This window comes from Aegilops tauschii, chromosome 4 (assembly GCF_002575655.3).
Source record: "Aegilops tauschii subsp. strangulata cultivar AL8/78 chromosome 4, Aet v6.0, whole genome shotgun sequence".
NCBI classification, from domain to species: Eukaryota; Viridiplantae; Streptophyta; class Magnoliopsida; order Poales; family Poaceae; genus Aegilops; species Aegilops tauschii.
In genome coordinates this window covers 487,609,862-487,630,611 of record NC_053038.3, presented here as the reverse complement: position 1 = coordinate 487,630,611, position 20,750 = coordinate 487,609,862, and the positions used below count along the sequence as shown (strand labels likewise).

General features: G+C 50.2%; 3 protein-coding genes across 4 annotated transcripts; all 3 read left to right on the top strand.

The window, feature by feature from the left end:
* Positions 1-5,675: 5,675 nt before the first annotated feature.
* LOC109783678 (ubiquitin-conjugating enzyme E2-23 kDa) lies at positions 5,676-11,389 on the top strand. Its single transcript, XM_020342275.4, has 6 exons — positions 5,676-5,963; positions 6,067-6,146; positions 6,507-6,621; positions 6,726-6,778; positions 6,919-7,047; positions 10,994-11,389. Exons 1-6 carry the CDS (start codon positions 5,920-5,922, stop codon positions 11,128-11,130), a joined length of 558 nt encoding a protein of 185 aa, XP_020197864.1. The 5' UTR covers positions 5,676-5,919; the 3' UTR covers positions 11,131-11,389.
* Positions 11,390-11,859: 470 nt separating this feature from the next.
* Positions 11,860-13,602, top strand: LOC109783677 (uncharacterized). The gene is made up of 2 exons (XM_020342274.4): positions 11,860-12,367; positions 13,256-13,602. The coding sequence occupies exons 1-2, from the start codon at positions 11,936-11,938 to the stop codon at positions 13,397-13,399; spliced, it is 576 nt and encodes a 191-aa protein (XP_020197863.1). The 5' UTR covers positions 11,860-11,935; the 3' UTR covers positions 13,400-13,602.
* Positions 13,603-16,871: 3,269 nt separating this feature from the next.
* Positions 16,872-19,336, top strand: LOC109783662 (UPF0496 protein 3). 2 transcript variants are annotated; one of them, XM_020342255.4, is made up of 2 exons: positions 16,872-17,157; positions 18,038-19,336. In XM_020342255.4, exons 1-2 carry the CDS (start codon positions 17,076-17,078, stop codon positions 19,138-19,140), a joined length of 1,185 nt encoding a protein of 394 aa, XP_020197844.1. In that variant the 5' UTR covers positions 16,872-17,075; the 3' UTR covers positions 19,141-19,336. The 2 variants fall into 2 exon arrangements, with proteins under 2 accessions (XP_020197844.1, XP_020197845.1); XM_020342256.4 differs by lacking the exon at positions 16,872-17,157 and adding an exon at positions 17,627-17,908.
* Positions 19,337-20,750: the final 1,414 nt, after the last annotated feature.

Below are 20,750 nucleotides of genomic sequence, written 5' to 3'. Positions count from 1 at the left end.
CAAACTCGTAACTCAGATATCTCTATGATCATATCATAGACATTTTATCCTCTTGTCACGACGATCTTCAACTTCACTCTGAAATTACTTGAACCTTTCAATAATTCAGACTTGTGTTTCATCAAGTAAATATTCTTAGCATCTACTCAAATCATCTGTGAAGTAAGAACATAACGATATCCACTGCGTGCCTCAGCACTCATTGGACTGCACACATCAAATGTATTACTTCCAACAAGTTGCTCTCTTGTTCCATCTTACTGAAAACGAGGCCTTTCAGTCATCTTGCCCATGTGGTATGATTTGCATGTCTCAAGTGATTCAAAATCAAGTGAGTCCAAACGATCCATCTATATGGACTTTCTTCATGCATATATACTAATAGACATGGTTCGCATGTCTCAATCTTTTCAAAAACGAGTGAGTCCAAAGATCCATCAACATGGAGCTTCTTCATGCGTTTTATACCAATATGACTCAAGTGGCAGTGCCACAAGCATGTGCTACTATCATTACTATCTTATATCTTTTGGCATGAACATGTGTATCACTACGATCGAGATTCAATAAACCATTCATTTTAGGTGCAAGACCATTGAAGGTATTATTCAAATAGACAGAGTAACCATTATTCTCCTTAAATGAATAACTGTATTGCGATAAACATAATCCAATCATGTCTATGCTCAACGCAAACACCAAATAACAATTATTTAGGTTTAACACCAATCTCGATGGTAGAGGGAGCATGCGATGCTTGATCACATCAACCTTGGAAACACTTCCAACACATATCGTCATCTCACCTTTAGCTAGTCTCCGTTTATTCCGTAGCCTTTTATTTCGAGTTACCAACAGTTAGCAACCAAACCGGTATCTAATACCCTGGTGCTACTAGGAGTACTAGTAAAGTACACATTAATATAATGTATATCCAATATACTTCTGTCGACCTTGCCTGCCTTCTCATCTACCAAGTATCTAGGGTAGTTCTGCTTCAGTGACCGTTTCCCTCATTACAGAAGCACTTAGTCTCGGGTTTGGGTTCAACCTTGGGTTTCTTCACTAGAGCAACAACTGATTTGTCGTTTCATGAAGTATCCCTTCTTTCCCTTGCCCTTCTTGAAACTAGTGGTTTTACTAACCATCAACAATTGATGCTCCTACTTGATTTCTACTTTCGCGGTGTCAAACATCGCGAGTTGCTCAAGGATCATCATGTCTATCCCTGATATGTTATAGTTCATCACGAAGCTCTAATAGCTTGGTGGCAGTGACTATGGAGAACCATCACTATCTCGTCTGGAAGATTAACTCCCACTCGATTCAAGTGATTGTAGTACTCAGACAATCTGAGCACATGCTCAACGATTGAACTTTTCTCCCTTAGTTTGCAAGCTTAAGAAACTTGTCAGAGGTCTCATACCTCTTGACGTGGGCACTAGTCTGAAATCCCAATTTCAGTCTTTGGAACATCTCATATGTTCTGCGACGTTTCAAAACGTCTTTGGTGCCACAATTTTAAACCGTTAGCATTACGCACTGAACTATCACGTAGTCATCAAAACGTGTATGTCAGATATTTCGCAACATCTACAGACGACGCTCGAGGTTCAGCACACCGAGCGGTGCATTAAGGACATAAGCCTTCTGTGCAGCAATGAGGACAATCCTCGGTATACGGACCCAGTCCGCATAATTGCTACTGTCAACTTTCAACTAAATTTTCTCTAGGAACATATCTTAAACAGTAGAACTAAAGCGTAAGCTATGACATAATTTGCAAAGACCTTTTGACTATGTTCATGACAATTAAGTTCATCTGATTATTTAATGAACTCCCACTTAGATATACATCCCTCTAGTCATCTAAGTGATACATGATCCGAATCGACTAGACCGTGTCCGATCATCACGTGAGACGGACTAGTCATCAACGGTGAACATCTCCATGTTGATCGTATCTACTATATGACTCATGTTCGACCTTTCGGTCTCTTGTGTTCCGAGGCCATGTCTGTACATGCTAGGCTCATCAAGTCAACCTAAGTGTTTCGCATGTGTAAATATGGCTTACACCCGTTGTATGCGAACGTTAGAATCTATCACACCCGATCATCACGTGGTGCTTCGAAACAACGAACCTTCGCAACGGTGCACAGTTAGGGGGAACACATCTCTTGAAATTTTAGTGAGGGATCATCTTATTTATGCTACCGTCGTTCTAAGCAAATAAGATGTAAACATGACAAACATCACATGCAAATCATAAAGTGACATGATATGGCCAATATCATCTTGCGCCTTTGATCTCCATCTTCGAGGCGCGACATGATCACCTTCGTCACCGGCATGACACCATGATCTCCATCATCATGATGTCCATCATCGTGTCTTCATGAAGTTGTCTCGCCAACTATTACTTCTACTACTATGGCTAACGGTTAGCAATAAAGTAATGTAATTACATGGCGTTTTTCATTGACACGCAGGTCATACAATAAATTAAGACAACTCCTATGGCTCCTGCCGGTTGTCATACTCATCGACATGCAAGTCGTGATTCCTATTACAAGAACATGATCAATCTCATACATCACATATATATAATTTATCACATTCTTTTGGCCATATCACATCACATAGCATACCCTGCAAAAATAAGTTAGACGTCCTCTAATTGTTGTTGCATGTTTTACGTGGCTGCTATGGGTTTCTAGCAAGAACGTTTCTTACCTACGCAAAAGCCACAACGGTGATATGCCAATTGCTATTTACCCTTCATAAGGACCCTCTTCATCGAATCCGATCCGACTACAGTGGGAGAGACAGACACCCGCTAGCCACCTTATGCATCAAGTGCATGTCAGTCGGTGGAACCTGTCTCACGTAAGAGTACGTGTAAGGTCGGTCCGGGCCGCTTCATCCCACAATGCCGCCGAATCAAGATAAGACTAGTAACGGCAAGCAAATTGAACAAATCATCGCCCACAACTACTTTGTGTTCTACTCGTGCACAGAATCTACGCATAGACCTCGCTCTGATACCACTGTTGGGGAACGTAGCAATAATTCAAAATTTTCCTACGTGTCACCAAGATCAATCTAGGAGATGCTAGCAACGAGAGAGAGGGAGTGCATCTTCATACCCTTGAAGATCGCTAAGCGGAAGCGTTACAAGAACGCGGTTGATGGAGTCGTACTCACGGCGATTCAAATCGCGGAAGATCTGATCAAGCGCTGAACGGACGGCGCCTCCGCGTTCAACACACGTACAGCCCGGGGCGTCTCCTCCTTCTTGATCCAGCAAGGGGAGAGGAGAAGTTGAGGGAGAACTCCAGCAGCACGACGGCGTGGTGGCAATGGAGCTCGTGGTTCTCCGGCAGAGCTTCGCTAAGCACTACGGAGGAGGAGGAGGAGTTGGAAGAGGAGAGGGCTGCGCCAGGCAAGGGGTGCGGCTGCCCTCTCTCTCCCTCACTATATATAGGGGGAAGGGGTGTGGAGGAGGCGCCCTAGGGTTCCCTAGGGGAGGGGCGGCGGCCACATGGGAAACCCTAGATGGGTTTGGGCGCCCCCACCCCCTAGGAAACTTGCCCCCCAAGCCGGGAGGGGCAGCTGCCCTAGGGGTGGCGCCCCCACCTCTCCTGGTTACGTGAGAGGGGTTGGGAGGGGCGCACAGCCCCTTAGTGGGCTGGTTTGCCCCTTCCCCTTGGCCCATAAGGCCCCCCAACGCTTGCCGGGGCCTCCGAAACACCTTTCGGACATGCTGGCCATAGCCTGGTACCCCCGGAATAATTCCGGACTCCAATACCCTTCGTCCAATATACCGATCTTCACCTCCGGACCATTCCGGAGCTCCTCGTCATGTCCGGGATCTCATCCGGGACTCCGAACAACCTTCGGTAACCACATACTATTTCCCATAACAACTCTAGCGTCACCGAACCTTAAGTATGTAGACCCTACGGGTTCGGGAACCATGCAGACGTGACCGAGACACCTCTCCGGCCAGTAACCAATAGCGGGATCTGGATACCCATATTGGCTCCCACATGTTCCACGATGATCTCATCGGATGAACCACGATGTCGGGGATTCAATCAATCCCGTATACAATTCCCTTTGTCCATCGGTATGTTACTTGCCCGAGATTCGATCGTCAGTATCCCAATACCTCGTTCAATCTCGTTACCGTCAAGTCTCTTTACTCGTTCCGTAACGCATGATCCCGTGGCTAACTCCTTAGTCACATTAAGCTCATTATGATGATGCATTACCGAGTGGGCCCAGAGATACCTCTCCGTCATACGGAGTGACAAATCCCAGTCTCGATTCGTGCCAACCCAACAGACACTTTCGGAGATACCTGTAATGCACCTTTATAGCCACCCAGTTACGTTGTGACGTTTGATACACCCAAAGCATTCCTACGGTATCCGGGAGTTGCACAATCTCATGGTCTAAGGAAATGATACTTGACATTAGAAAAGCTCTTAGCAAACGAACTACACGATCTTGTGCTATGCTTAGGATTGGGTCTTGTCCATCACATCATTCTCCTAATGATGTGATCCCGTTATCAATGACATCCAATGTCCATGGTCAGGAAACCATAACCATCTATTGATCAACGAGCTAGTCAACTAGAGGCTTACTAGGGACATGTTGTGGTCTATGTATTCACACATGTATTACGGTTTCCAGTTAATACAATTATTGCATGAACAATAGACAGTTATTATGAACAAGGAAATACAATAATAACCATTTTATTATTGCCTCTAGGGCATATTTCCAACAGGTTCTCCCCGCCAAGCCCCGTTCCGGTTGTGCGTCTAGCATCGTCGGTGGGCGCGTGGGGGTGTGTCTCCGGCGGATCTGTCCTTGGTAGATTTGCTCGGATCTGGTCCCAGTACGTCCGCGTTTGTGTGTCTTCAGGTTGGATCTTCCGGTCTACGCTACTCTTCAACGATGACGGTTGCTGTTCTGGTGCGCTGGTCCTATGATGCCTTACCACAACAACTTCTCGATTGTTTACTGCAACAACTTTTGCCCGTCCCCGGCGAGGGAGGGGCGATGACGGTGACGCGTCTTCGGCTCGCTTCCGTGCTTATAGTCGTCGTTAGATGGTCTACGAATGTGGATGTGGTTTTCATTATTTTTGGTGTCTGTTGTATTGTCATGATTGAAGTTGAATAGATCAGAAGTTATCTTGCAAAATAAAAACATGCAAAGTGAAAAAAATTTGATGCATGAAGGCTAGGCTTGGGCCTGGATGGGCGGAGGAGCCGAGAGAGAGGGCGGCGCAGATCAATGACGGCAACCAGGACGTGACACTTCTCGGGAGGCGTTGTTTGTTTGGTGGGGCCAAGCCCACGGGACCTTGCCGACAGATTTATTTTTCCCATTAAAAAATGTGCCAAATAGTAGTATGATACTGCAACTTTATGGGAACACGGGAAAATCGGACGGATCCACAGAAAACTCCCCATCGTCGGCCGTTAGCTTTGCTTTTATAAACGTAGGCCGTACTCCACTCAGACGTTTTCTCCTTTTCCAGATCAGGATTTCCAACCAATTTGCCACAACAAAATCGCGAAAACAGACACGTGAATGAACTTTGTAAATGTTTCCTCAAAAAAAAATTTATTTGTAAATAGCGTAACTTCCCCATTACCATTACCACCAGACCAGTTGGTTCCCTTCCCTCTGCATCCATCCATCCATCATCGTCCGTCGTCTTCCTCGCCCCTCCAATCCCATCCCCTCTCCGCTCGGCGGCCGTGTCCCTTTCCCCTCTGCTTTCCTCATCTCCTTTCCCATCGCAGACGCAGGCGACCCGATCCCCCCTCTCTCTCCCCTACCTCGTCTTATCCCCAATAGGGCACGCCACGTTCTTGATTGTCGGGCCGGGCAGGGATGTCGTCTCCGAGCAAGCGCCGGGAGATGGACCTCATGAAGCTGTGAGCACGCGCAATGGAGCCCCGCACATGGATAGATTTCTTTCGGGGGGCAGGGGGGATTTTCACGGCGGATTTCCTGATCTGGATTTTCTTGTGCTCGCAGGATGATGAGCGACTACAAGGTCGAGACGGTGAACGACGGGATGCAGGAGTTCCTCGTCGAATTCCGCGGGCCCCAAGAAAGTACGTACCTGCGCTTGTTCTTCTTCAACGCAAGCACACGCACAGACCCGATTTGATTCGCTTCTTCTCGCCCGTCGTTCAGCAGCTTCTGGTTTCCGAATCTAGATATAGATATGCCAGCACAAGTTTCGAGATTTCCTTTCTTTCTGTTTATTATGCCATTGCCCGCCCGCTGCCTCTGCCGATTTAGCTTGAGAACAGCGGCGTTCAGATCTCAAAGTTTGATGTCACTGCTACGTTTTGTTTGCGGATGGATGATGCCTTTAGTTGCTGTTAAGCTTCAGTTATGCTTTCGTACCACCAATATAAGATGAGTTGCTGCACCGGCTGATTGGTGCTCTCATTGATGAATTTTAACAGGTCTCTACCAGGGAGGTGTATGGAAGGTTCGGGTAGAACTGCCCGATGCGTATCCTTACAGGTCCCCCTCGATTGGTTTCGTTAATAAGATATATCACCCGAATGTCGATGAACTGTGAGTATTCTCTGGTATTCAGTTTTTGTGCTCAGTCGATCCAAAACTATGATGTAGAGTAACTTTCTATTTCCTGACCACTTGTGGATGAATGCAAATTGTAGGTCTGGCTCCGTCTGTTTGGATGTCATTAACCAGACATGGAGCCCAATGTTTGGTAAACTTTAATCTCTCTATTTCATTGTTTTTTAGACGGTCGTGCTAATTACCTTCCTTACATCCTCTGTATAAACAGAGAGCTCTACGGTTGTTGTTACGACAATCTTCTAACCTTGCAACCATAATATATATTTGCAGATCTTGTCAATGTGTTTGAAGTCTTCCTTCCACAACTTCTATTATATCCAAATCCTTCTGATCCATTGAACGGAGAAGCTGCTGCACTCTTGATGCGTGATCGCCCTGCTTATGAGCAAAAAGTGAAAGGTGATTATATTTATTTAACGCACATCTATAGTCATTTTTTTATCCGTTGGATTATCTTTACGCTCCTTCCAAACTAGTATAAAGAGGGAATTCATCTCTTTCATAGACATGGTGGCCTTGCACCCTGACTTGTCTTTTTAACTTACAATGCCGAGTTCATCTAGGCAATTACCGATCGTAATCCATAACTAATAAATGCATGTGTTGCGCTCGGACTTGTTGTATGGACGTGGCGGCTTGCTGTATACATAAAGCGGCGTGAAAGCCTGTATGTAGTAACTAATAAATGTGTGTGTTGCACTCGGACTTGTTGTATGGACGTGGCGGCTTGCTTTATACATAAAGCGGCGTGAAAGCCTGTATTTAGTAACTAATAAATGCATGTTAGAGACGATAGGTTTTAGCTAAGAAGCCTCCAAAGAATGTTGGTTTGTTGCAGGTGTTCTTTTGGGCGTTCAGTTATATGTTCTATATAGCAATCTAAATTTACCTGATAGGTTACATAGTTTTGTATGTAGTCTGAGTAGGCTTCAGACCCATAAGCGCATAGCGTAAGTTTTAACCTGTTGCTTGCTGCCTGGTTACCATAGATTGGCTGCATTAGCCAGTAGGTTAAATTTATATGGTACAAGGAGATGTTTGCGTAGTTATAACTTGTTTATGATTTTATCTCATCTAGAAATCAAAATATAAGTTCGTTTATGGGAAGTTGCTACATAAAATTGGACCTGGCTGCTCATTTACCTGCACCCAAATCTAATTTCCTAACTTGTATGCATATCAGCATATTGTTTGTGCATGTAAGGTGATGCATATCAGCATAAAATTTGCACAACATCAAGTAATTAGACTATTATTCATGGGGGGTGTTTGGTCAGCATGGGATGGGTAGGTACAATTTTTTCGAGCAACTGACAGGAGCTCTGCCTATTAGTTAAGTTGAAAAAGAGGTGGTCTGTACAACCACTTGCGGCCAGGGGCGGAGCTTTGTTGGGGCCAAACTGAGCCATGGCCCGCCCAGGATTTTCGCAGTTTTTTTTACCTACGTAGCTTTCGAGCCCACCCACCTGCACGACCATGTAGCAGCGCCTTGGAGCACGGAGCAGACACTGCCCGCCGGCATCTCTTCTCTCGCAGATCAGGGAGCAGCAGCCACACGCCAGCATCTCTCGCGTCGCACACCCCCCCCCCCCCCCCCCCCCCCCCCCCCCCCCGCGGTCGTGCTGCTATGCCGCCCCCCTGCGGTTCCCTGTTGTGCCCCTGTGGAAGACATCAGACTGGGAAATAGGAACACACAAGTAAAGAACGTCGTGACCCATGTGTTGTGGTTTGGAAGAAAACATTCTGTAATGATTTTTCCACTCAATTGACTGCACATCTAATTTCCACTGCGAGGAATGAAGGACTACGAACAAATAAAGCTGTTAAAGTACATTCCAATGTATTGATGTCTAATAGCTCAACACTTTTCTTTTAGCCAACTTAATAGTGGTTCATGGTTGAACCGTATTCTGGTATATACACATATCTGTTAGCTCCATCTTGTAACCTTGTATCATACTCGCTCTGTCCCAAAATAAGAGCATCTCCAGCCGTTCGGCGCCCCCAGGGGCTTGAAATAGCGCCGCCTGGGGGCCAACCGGCGAAAAATCGGCGTGGGGGCGGTCGGGTTCCCAACCGCCGCCCCAAGCTGGCCCCAGACGCCGCTTTTTGAAAACCAAATTCAGCCAAACTTAGTAGAGAACGGCACAAATTTGGAGGAAATTCAGGCGTTTCATTGATATATGTACAAACTCAGAACATAATTTAAAAACTAAACTAAAAACAACTACTACTACGCCGCTGCCTTGAGCCTTCTACATGCCGAGGAGCCTGTAGAAGTTGGTGTAGTCGCCGCCGTCGTCCTGCACACCGCCGCCGTCCTTGCTGCAGCCCTGCCCTGGGTCGCGGCGGACGGGGTTGGACAGCTCGGGCACCTCCTCGTCGCTGTCGTCGAGGATGATGACGCCGCCCTCGTCGCGGCCGCGGCACCGAGCGGCGATCTCCTCGAGGGCGCGGTGCTGGCGCTCCATCTCCTCCCGGACGTAGGCGTCCCGCGCCTATTTGAGGCCGGTCTCCTCGTCGGCGGCCATGTCGAGGTGCTCCTACTTGACGACGGCTGGTGGCGTCGCCAGCTCCTTAGGCCTGACCAGGCGAAGATGGCCACGGGAAGGGGGGAGGGGGGAGGTTGGCGGCGGCCCTCGTTTATGACGAGGGTGCCGCTATGCCAGCGCTTTGGTGTATCTTGGGGCTCGGCCTTCACGGCGTCCGTCGCCGGAGGAGTGGGAGTCGGAGGACGAAGACGACGTGCCCGCCATGCGCCTCGGCTGCCACGAGGCGCCGCTCCGGCGCGAGAAGGACGGCGCGGATACTCCATCCGCGGCGAGTTGCCGTCCTCGATGTGCTCGAGGATGGCCTTGAGAGTGCGCCCGGGGACGCCCCACCATTGCCGCCGACCCTCGGAGTTGTGGCGCCCGCGGGATGTCGGGGCGCCGTTCGGGGAGCGGAGTTCTTCGTGGCGGCGCTCGGAGTACGCCGTCCACAAATTGTGGCTGTCGGGGGCGTACCTCGGCTGCTGCCGCGCGTTCTCCGGCATCGATGCCCGGATCCACGCGTTCTCCGGCATCGACGCCCGGATCCGCGCGATCTCGGCGCGCCGTTCAACACCAGACGGCGGCGGTGGCACCGGGACTCCGCCGGCGCTGAGCCTCCACGAACCCAGCACCCGCATGTCGGGCGGCGTCGGGTAGTCCGCCTCGAAGAGGAGGCGAGCCTCCGCCTCGTGCATGTGGTGGTGGCCGAAGCCGTTGGCCGCCGCTCCGTCGCCGGGGAAGCGCTCGGCCATGCTCGCGGCTTGAGACGGGGAGAGAGGGCGTCGGCGGCGAGCAAGTGTGCGACCAGCGGCGAGGGAGGGTGCTTTTATAGCGGCGAGTGCGCGGCAGCAGTGCGGACGCGTGGCGGGAGGGGGGGGACGTGCGGCGGTGGCGCGCCTTCACTGCGTCGCCCGTGAATCAATGGAAGGCTGACTGGTGGCAGCCTTCGCATTGATTCCCGCGGGAAACCGAGGCGATGAGGACGACGAAGATTCTCGGCGTCGCCCAGTCGCTGACTCGGCGGGTCCACCAGGCTTTCGCGCCAAAAACGTTTCCCCCGGTGCCCCCCAGCGCGCGGGGTTCAGCCTGGGTCTGCCGGCGCCAATTTCGGTCCTAACTGTCGAAAATTGGGCTTCTGGGGGCGCGACTAGGCCGATTTTTTTGAGCCGACGATAAAAAAAGGGGCTTTGGGGGGCTGTTGGGGGGGGGGGGGGGGGGGGCGAGTGGAGATGCTCTAACTGTCTCAACTTTGTACTAACCTTAGTACAAAGGTTTACTAACGTTGAGACACTTATTTTGGGACGGAGGGAGTATATACTAATGATTATGATTGAGATTTTAATAAAAATGTGCTCTTCCATAGTCTGGCCCGCCCAGCTTTTTCTTTCAAGCTCCGACACTGCTTGTGGCATGTTTTCTAGCAAACATGCCGAAACTCGGTTAAACAAGAAACAATACTGGTTTTATCCTGGATGTGGGATCATGAGGTAATGCGATAAGTACTTGTAATCATGGAAGGCCTCCAGAGGAAGTGAGAAACATGTTGTAGTTGTATCGTGCTAGAGACCTGGCAGTGTGTCCAAACCTTCTGATGCAGCTTGTGCTTCTAGGGTGAGCTGGAGACGCTTTGCTTTATTCGAATATAGGGTTCTTCTTAGTCATGTAGCTAAATCAAACTTAAGAAGACTATGTCTGATATACTGAGCGCAGAACTCCTCAGGAGATACTATTTCTGTAACCATATGCATGTTTGTTGGATCGTGCTCTCTTCCGTGGTACTTGAAAGCTGACTTCTATTTCTACTGGTTCTGCAGAATTCTGCGAGAAATATGCCAAGCCAGAGGATGCGGGTATAACCCCAGAAGATAATTCGAGCGACGAAGAGCTGAGCGAAGAAGATGACGACGACTCCGGTGACGATGAGCCCATACTGGGCCATGCAGACCCCTAGTCGATGCAGGACCTATTTCTCCGGCTCAATTCGCACACCTTGTTTTGTTGCAGCAACTGCAATTAAACAGCCTGTAGTTCGTCCACACCCAAGTCTGAATGCCATGTAAATAAGTGCACTGTCAGTGTTTTCTAATGTTACCTCCAGCCTCAGTTTAATATGCAGCAGCACTTAAATTTACCTTCTGAGATGGATATGCGTCGATCAAAAACAAGTTGTTTCTTAAAGGTCACAGTTGAAAAGCGAGAATTCTCGTCGATTTCCTACGGGATTGACCTGTTTTCGGGTGAAATTCCTGCGCTCCAAACTGTGCCTAGCTGGATGAACACTATAAGTTGGTGCAAATAAATATGTGGTTCTCTCTTCAGTTTGGGGGTTCAGTAGTTAGTTTGTACTCCATCCGTCTCAAAACATTTGAAGTTCTAGATTTGTCCTAATTCTATTGAAAAATGCACCAATATGTACAACATCAAATAAGTCTTCTTAGATTTACCATAAAATATATGTTCATACTATATATGGTTGATTGATGTTGGTATAATTTTCTATAAACTCTGTTAACTTAAAATGTTTGACTTAGAACAAATGTAGAAATTCAAATAAGTATTTTGAAGCGGATGGAGTACATGTATGTAAATGTTGAATTTGTACGCCTCCAAAGAGAGAATGCTGTATTTGGGGGTGGTTTCAGTAGGAAAAAGTCATTCGTGTGGCGGTTGGCTAGTTGGTTAGCCACACGCCAGTCGTTTGGAGACTGACCGAAACCGTCTCATCACGGGCGTCTTCCACGCGCGCGCCGGCGAGAATGGCGCGGCAGGGCACACTCGTCCTCGTCGCCGGCGCCGTCCTGCTCCTCCTCCTGTGCGGCGCGGCGATGGGGGCGAAGCGGGCGGCGATCCCGGACGACCTCCGCGACGTGGTGGACGACGAGGAGGACGACGACTGGCGGCACTGGGGCGCCGGCTCCGGGACGCGGGACGTCCCCAATCGGCCGCCGCCGGACCTGTCGCGGATGGACCCCGCCGCGCTCCGGGCGGAGATCCTCCGCGGCCACGGCGGGCCCTCGCTCGGCTTCGTGAAGCTCCGGCCCGGCGTCCGGCGGTCCCGGGAGGAGGTGGCGGGGATCGCGACGCGGTGGAGCAACGTGCTGCGGACCGGCTCGGTAGCGGCGAAATTCGTGGCCGTGGACTTCGGCACGCTCATGTTCACCATGGAGAGAGGGCGAGACATGCGCGAGGTAGGAGGATCCACCCCTCGATCACCCATTTTTGCTCTGCATTTCCTGTTAGGTGCTCTCGGGCAGTCAGGCTTAATTTCCTTCTGCCCTGACACTGCAGAGTTAAAGATCATCATGTGTAGATTAATCCATCAGACGCTGTAACATTTTGTCTGCCAATTCGTAGTGGCATTAGGCATGAAACAAAAATCAGTCTCCATACCACCAAAAAGCTACAATTCTAATATCGGGATTGCTAAATCTCAGTCGATTAAGACTTAACCAAGTCTCAGGCTCTGATTCGATGCTATATTCGTAGGATCCTACGTGGATTTCCGAGCAAAATTTTCTTTTAGACTTCTCTTCTCGTTGAATCTCAGTCGACCGAGATCTAGACACACCCTTCTAATATATCACTAGAATCATCTCTTAAGGCTCCTTACATTTTGGTTCAGAGCAGAGCACGCACGGCATCTGATGTTCAGACCTTAAATTAATTACTGTGAAACATTGTCATCAATCGATGCTTTTCTTTTCTAGATCATCCCCGCTTCCAGTATCAGAATGAAACCAGAGTCGGTGGAGTTGGGTTCCATATAATATATTTAACATGTACTTACTTGCCAATGTGGAGGGGCTCTTTTCCCCATCCTCTTCTCTCTCTCTTTTTTTTACCAGCAAGCCTAAGGGCTTTTTATTCCTTATCAAATATCGTTACATCGTTTATAAGCGTCTGCATAAGAAATGTATGGGGTTCATGTATGCACGCTCGTGCGTATTTAGGAAAAAGAAAGAATGAAACCAGAGTACAGTACAAAGTCCAGCTAAATTAATTACCGTGAAACATTATCGATGTTTTCTCCTCCTGCTCTTACCGGCGTCCTTTTAATTTTGTGTGTGCTTTTGTAGTTGAAGGAGTTCATTCTAGGGCAGCCGGAGGCATACGAGTTCAAGGTCGGGGACCAGTTTTTCCGGAGGCCCGGAGACCCACCCCTGGACCAGGTTATCCAGATGCTACGAAAACACAAGGATAAGTCTGAAGATGAACTCTAGCTTAGCTACAGTATGTTGTCCATATATCCATGGAATTCTGCTGCTCCCATAGTGACGGCATTTTGCTTCAGTTTGGCTTTCGTAGATTAGATTTATTTCTCCCGCGCCCTTTTGCAGTTGTAAATTGAGTGACTAGCAGCAGCTAGCTAGCTAGCTAGCGGTCAATAAGTAAGTGCCGGATGCCTGCTATTTCTTTTTCAAAAGTTGTTATCACGATCATCACAAGGACGTGGCCGTGTTGCCGGGAAGATACAGGTCAAACTCCCTGCAACTGCAAGATCGTAAGCGTCTCAATCACTTTGTTGTCTGTGGAACGGCGTAGAGTAATTTTGCTGTATCTGTTCAAGTGTCGAGTCATCAGCCTCGTCGTCTTCGTTAGGCACGGCACGGCAAAGCGTTGGTGTGCTTCGTTCGGCCGGTCTATGGCTCTTTTGGAAGCATGGTTGTTTGTTTCTACATGTGTTATTTCTGCAAATCGAGAATCAGTTCATCATTCATCAGTCCTTGAACCAAACATGGGAGAAGGGATATGCAGGTGAGACTGCCGGCGAAAGTCGTACTCCGGTTGCGGCCGGAGTCGTCGATGGCGGCGCTTGCGGGCGTCGCTCCCTCGTTGGAGGCATCGATGTAGCTGCTCTCACCTTGCCTTTCCCGACGTGCTCCGGGGGAAACCCTTGATCTAGTTTAGATCGGACGATTGCGGCGCCATTCGGCGTCACGTTCTCTCTTGGGGGCATCGTCTTGGAGATGGATCCGGTCGGAGGGACCCGTTGCTCGTGACGATATGTGTGTTATTGGCCGAAAGGCTGTTTGTATGGTTTTTGAATCCGGTTTCCCTTATAAACTGGACCAACCTTCTTTCTTCTGATCAATGAATTTGGTAGACCAACTACCAACATTAAAAAAAAAACAAGGGAGAAGGGATATTTGTGCTGCTAGAATGTGAGGGGCATCTTCAATGGCATTCATCAAATCACGTCCCCTATATGTTTGCGGAGATGTCTAGATGTGTCCACGGACATTCTCATTTGTCTGCTAATATGGCCGTACCCAATGAGATACCCCGTTTGTCTGCCACCTTCTTCCAATAGCGGGTGTTGGCCGGAACACTAAAGTTAAGGTGGATGGCGATTGGCGAAGCCGCTTGGGTGGGCGCTGTTGTCGTCAGAGGATGTCGCGCCAGCTTGTGCTGCGATGATGTCGCGAGCGCAAGCCTCGAAGCCCTGCCGCAACAGTCACCTGTTGATGCGGCAGGCATTAGACTAGTACAAAGTCAACGAGTGACAGATCGAGACCTACCTCTCCTCCCTCGCCGCATCCCATCTAACATCTATGACTGATAGGCAACAACGGCGAAGGGTTTAGTGGGAGGTGGTAGCGGCTAGCGGACCGGTCAGGAAAAATGAATAGAGGTGAGAGAGAGAGGGGAGGGGGCTGCGAAGGGTAAAGTAGGGTTCACTGTTGAGGGGCTCTTGCCTAGTTGACGAGACGGACATTTTGGACTGCTCCAAATCATTCCCACAAATAAGCATTTGTTTGTCTCCAGGGTTGAACATATAACAAAGAAGCCCATCATGATATACCCTAATAAATGACATGTCTCGGTATTGACTAGCAACTGCCACCTTTCAGCGAATCAACTTGTGGTTGGATGGTTACGAGGGCAGTGGTATCTCCACCTAACGATGTTTCAGTCCTAGACTTGACACTGGTGCTCGTATTTTTCTAAATTTATTTCAGTTTTTTCGCCGATGTGCGTTAAGTGGGAGAGACGTTCTGGTCGACTACAAAGACGTCTGTTACGACTTCATTAATCTCAAAATGATACGCCGGCTCAGTCTCTCAGAGATATTCATGAAGGTAGGGTGTGTGTGCATGTGTTTATAGGGACGAATGTGTGTGCGTATGTACGAGCGTATGTGTTTTTACCGTGTTAAAAAGAACTGCCACCTTCTAAACGAAGAAGCGGGCAGCAGGTGAGGACGTCATTTTCGGGAGAGCAACGGTCACACGCGCTGCGGGCTGCGGATGATGGTGTGTGTATGCTGTCTCTGTCCGCGTCCAACGCGGTTCTGTCATCGACAAGCCGCCGCATGCGACGCAAGCTGGCCCTGGCTGATTACTAGTGCCACCGTTCTGGAGCAGCGGCAGCAGGGGCCAGGGGGACGAGGGAAACTTAATTCGAGCTCCTCCAACGTTGTTTTCCTGGCTACGGTAGCGTGTCAGCATATATGTTCCTCTATCAAAAGCAGTCTCCATTGGTGTTGCGTGGTGCTCTGAGCATGCCATTTCTTCACTCACCTGCTGGTTCGGGATTTCCTAAAACAGCGACAATTGTTTGTCCCGGGGGAAATAATAAAAAACGTAAACCAGCACGTCGTCCCTTGAAGTGATACATTTACTGGAAGAACACGTACGTACGCGGGTGGTTCTAGATGTAATCCATCATCCTTGATTTTGCACCATCGTATATAATCCCAGGACTGGATCATGACACGCACGGATCCTTCCGTTTCATGAACAACGACATGCTCGCGTATGCTGTAACATGCGCCGGCCGGATTTTTTTTTTTCACATTAGCTAAACGTCGGTCGACTGTCGACTGACTTTAGCTTTTGGATCTGTCGTTTTAAGATGGCCGAAGAAGTTTGCCAGAGGAAAGCCGGAAATGAGAAGGAAGGAGCTCGTTGGCAGGCTACCCCACCATCTATCTTAGAGTGAGGGGTGGGGTGCGCGTGGACGGCTTTTGGGTTTGTGATGTGTTCTCGTACATTTGGACTTAAACAGACACACGCGGATAATTTGGATCGTCGCGTTGGAATTGCTCGTGCAGGCGCAGCCATATCCGCTGCCGATCGACGAGGTGGTCGCCGGTACGCAGGTACTCCACACACACGTAGCGTCGGCGGCCGGAGGGAAAGGAGGTCGGTCGTTCCAAGCTAGGCGTGCCCGCGCCACCTTTCCCGAACTCACGAGGACAGACGCAATCCAATTCCAATCCCATCCACCCCCAGGTTCCGCGCCGCCACCCACGCTGGATCCCATCATGGAACCGGCGGGCCCCACGTCGCGTTCCTGGCTCGCCACGTCCGACCATGCGCGAAAGCAACGGAGATGGATAGATGCTGGCCCCGCCGGGGGCGCTGCGCTGCGGTGCGTCCAGGCCGCATCCGAAGGGCCTCGGCAGCCCCTGGAAAACCAAAGCAACGATAACGATGGCTTCTCGATTCGTTTTGCCTTTGAGTGGTTGCCAACCTCGATCGGCCGGTCTTGGGCATGCTTCCAAGCTTCGTCGTCGTCCTCCAACTAGCTCCAACCGATGATTGGATTTGCAAGGAAGACGGGTGACTTGCCTTTCTGCCCAAGCTACGATCCACTGCACCACAGACACGGCGGTATCTTAACGGCCGGAGGCAGACAGAGACATGCTTTATAAGCTAGCCTCTGCTTCTGCTTGTCCCGATCCATCCATCCATCACGCATCACAGCCTCATTCTTTCACTTGGACGGGAAGAGACACGTAGGTACACTACACACCCTCCACCCTAGCCCTAGCTAGCTACCCCGATCAAAGGAGCATACATACATAACTCCGCCCGTTGTATATACGTACGCGCACACACGTACTGGAGTAGCTAGCATCGGCGAAACAGTGCACTGATTGGGTTTTCATCCATGGGCGCCGCCTACTACCTCAGGTGCTTTGGATTTGGCGGGTGCGTGCACCCTCACCCTGCCGCGGCGGCAAACCGCCAAGGTACGTGCATACGTAAGTACGTAGGCATGTTGTGCAACAACTAATACGTACCACTGTACTACTTACGTGCATCGATCCTGTGCTAATTAATTGTTCTCGTTAGCTAGTGTATATGTACGTGTACTGTCTCTCTGTTCTGCATATGGTTTCACCACTCAAATTTGAGCTTTGAACTAGTATATATGGAAAGAACAAGAATATATACTTGCTACGTATAGTTGGCCACTAAGCACTAGTAGTAGTAACTTCATTTTTCTCCAAGGGAAGACACTCACTGGCTACTAGCTAGCGAGAGCTAGCTAGCTAGGACCGCTTGCCCTAGCTACCCTACCTATATGTGGGAGCAGCTAGCAAGCGACCGAACACAAACGTTCGGTCGGACTCGGGCCGGAGGAGGAGCCAGCCGGCCTGTTGTACTATGTGCCGGGTGCGAAAGCCAGCCGCGGTAGCGTACGGCGGCGCGTGCATGCATGCGTGCCGGAGCACGGCAGACATCTCCACCAAGCAACCAAACCGTCTTTGGCGTCGCCTCGCTTCGACACATAGATGCCCAATCATCATTACCACCACTATCCCCGTTCATTAGCCCGCCGACTTAACCAGCTAGCCGGTTAGCCACACGTATATAGACCGTTCGCATATCTCCATTCACGAAAGAAGAATTCAACCTGCTTGTTCATTAATTCGCCGGCCGGCGGTGGCATGATGTTCAGGTGTTTCGGCCCGTGCATGCGGCGGCCTCACCAGCGAGGTAGACGGCCGCCCTCAGAGCTCGCGCGCTCACCACGCCCTAGCCGCATGCATCCATCGTGCACGTCCTCATTTCCATCCGGTTCTCGTATGTCTACTAATCCTTTCGTTTGTTGGTGATGGCATGCAGGAGCTCGCCACCATGACCCCAAGAAGACGACGAGCCAGCTGCAGAGCACGGCGTCGTCGGCGTCGTCGTCGTCGGGGCTGGACTTCCGGGAGGAGTACACCAGCGCGTTCCGCACCGAGTCATACAACGACTTCTGGGCGCGGGTGCTCGACATCACGCTCGCCCACGGCGCCGCCCTCGTGCCCAGGCCCGCCTCCGCCGCCAGCGCCGCGTCCAAGCGCCTCTCCTCCTACCGCGTCTTCGCCGAGCACCTGCTCGACCCCGACCAGGCCGCCGCCGCCGCCGCGCTCGCGTCCGCGCGCAACCGCCCAGACGTCCACGGCCTCCTCTCCGCCTACTACGACGAGACGGCCGGCGCCTCCTTCCTCTGCAGCCACCTGCTCAAGGACATCGAGCAGATCCGCCTGCGCTACCGCCCGCTCAAGGCCGCGCTCCGCGGCAGGCTCGTCCCCGGCGGGAGCCTCGCCGACGTCTCCGCCGCGCTCGGGAAGCCATTCACCGCCCTGGCGGCCACGCAGGGCAGGCTCGGGGACGCGCGGCTCAGCTCCGCGGACCTCCTCAAGGGCCTCGACTCCGGCAGGAAGGCCGCGCGCCGCAGGATCAGGACGCTCGCCCGGCTCAGGCAGGCGCTCTCGGTGTCCTTCGTCACGGTCGTCGCCGTCGTGGCCGTCGTCGGCGCGTGCGTCGGCGTGCACGTCCTTGCGGCGTTCGCGGCGTTCCCGATGATGTCGCCGGCGTGGCTGGGGCTCTTCAGCGGCCGGGGGGCGCGCCGCGCGCTGGTGCAGCTGGAGGCCGCGGCCAAGGGCACGTACATCCTCAACCGGGACATGGACACCATCAGCAGGCTGGTTGAGCGGGTGCGCGACGAGGGGGAGTACATGCTCGCGCTGCTGCAGCTCTGCGTGGCGGAGGAGGCCGCCGCCGGCGCCGGCGCCGGGAAGGGGAGGCTGGTGCGGGAGGTGCTCAGGCAGCTGTGCAAGAACGAGGAGAGCTTCAGGCAGCAGCTGGACGAGCTGGAGGAGCACCTCTTCCTCTGCTTCATGACCATCAACAAGGCCAGGAGCATGGTCATCAAGTTCATGGCCACCGCCGCGAGCCGGTGATCACTGATCAGCACGGCATACTACAAACTGTACATAATAGCATTCTTTTTTTTTTTTCATAAAACAGCAAGGAAAAAATACCCAAAAAAGGTGAGATAAAAATTAGGATTTGAATTGGTCTTTTTGGTTTTGGTTGTTGTTGTACATACACGCTGCATATTGCAGAATTTGAAGTAATAAATCTAGTTTACTGATTTTTTTTCATGCATCTGCTGAATTGCAGAAAATACTTATTGTGAAGCAAAAATAACAACCGGTATCCAAGTACAGCAAGTTGCAGGAGTTCAATGCCAAGTTGCACCGGCTGTAAAATCATTTCTGGAGAATCTCATTTGGTCGGGAAATTCGGTTCTCTGCCATTGAGTACCTGAATCAACCGAAAAAACAAAAAACGATCTAATCCATAAGACGATACAATGATGCTGCTTTTATAATGTGATGAAATTCCGTAACATTGATGTGACGATGCTTCTAATTTTATTTTTTTGGACCCTGAGAAGTGCCCAACATCAGTTGCGAGCACATGGCAACTCCGAACATATTTGATGGCAAGTTTAATGACGCGAGGATGACAACTTTACTTATCAAGTATGGCAACTTCCGTGGTTCAGTTTATTTTTGACACAAACTTGCCATGTATCATTGAACTTTGCCATCCTTGCGTGACTATAATTGCCATCGAAAAACGTAAGGGCAGAAGTGCCATGCATCTGATGTGTGGCACTTATCATTTGTTTTTTTTTTAATATTGCATACGAGAAAATAATGAAAAATCTTGCCTTTTCCCTGAACACTGTTAGCTTTTCTTCTTGTTGGTGTACTTTGGTTCTATTCGGTTGAAACCAAATTTAGTTCTTATAATTCGTCAAAGACCCAATTGATCAACAATTTTTTTTTGGGAAGGCGAAACTTCTTCAAAAAAACGAAAACTGATCGGTTCGGTCTATCTAAACGCCCAACCTAGTTGTATGTGTATACACAACACAAATATCGAGCGTGAAGGGCCTCCATGTAGGATTTACACAACTATAAGCGGCATAAAAATGATGGATAACAATAAATTTAGTTACAAATTAGTATACTTTGAGGGATTGGTTCGAATTAGTACACCAAGTTTTTTTTAAAGTACACCAGGAACTTGAACAACCAGCAAAAGGCCCAAATTATTTGGGAAGAAAATACCTACCTACGGCTGACATGAGGCCGTCCCAAACCAAACTCGTGCGACAACCGTAGCCCAGTCCCTCCTCCCTGCCGTCGTTTCTTCCCTCCCGCCCTCGCTCACGCCCTCCGCCACCTACCCTCGTCGTCAGTCAGGCAGAGCTCTTACGTCCCGGCTCTACACGCCGCATATTGTAGAATTTGATGTAATAAATTTAGTTTAGTGATTTTTTTTTCATGCATCTGCTAAACCGCAAAAATATTTATTGTGAAGCAGAGCCCGACCCCCGCGCCCCGTGCAGAGGCGGCTCGGGGAAACCCTCGCCCCGACGGCCGCCAGCCCTCCCCTCCCCCTCTCCCTCGCCGCCGTCGAGGGTCTCTACGGGGCAAAGCCCGGGCAGTGCCAGCGGCGGCGAGGTCTTCCATTGGTGCGGCTCCCCTGCCTCTCT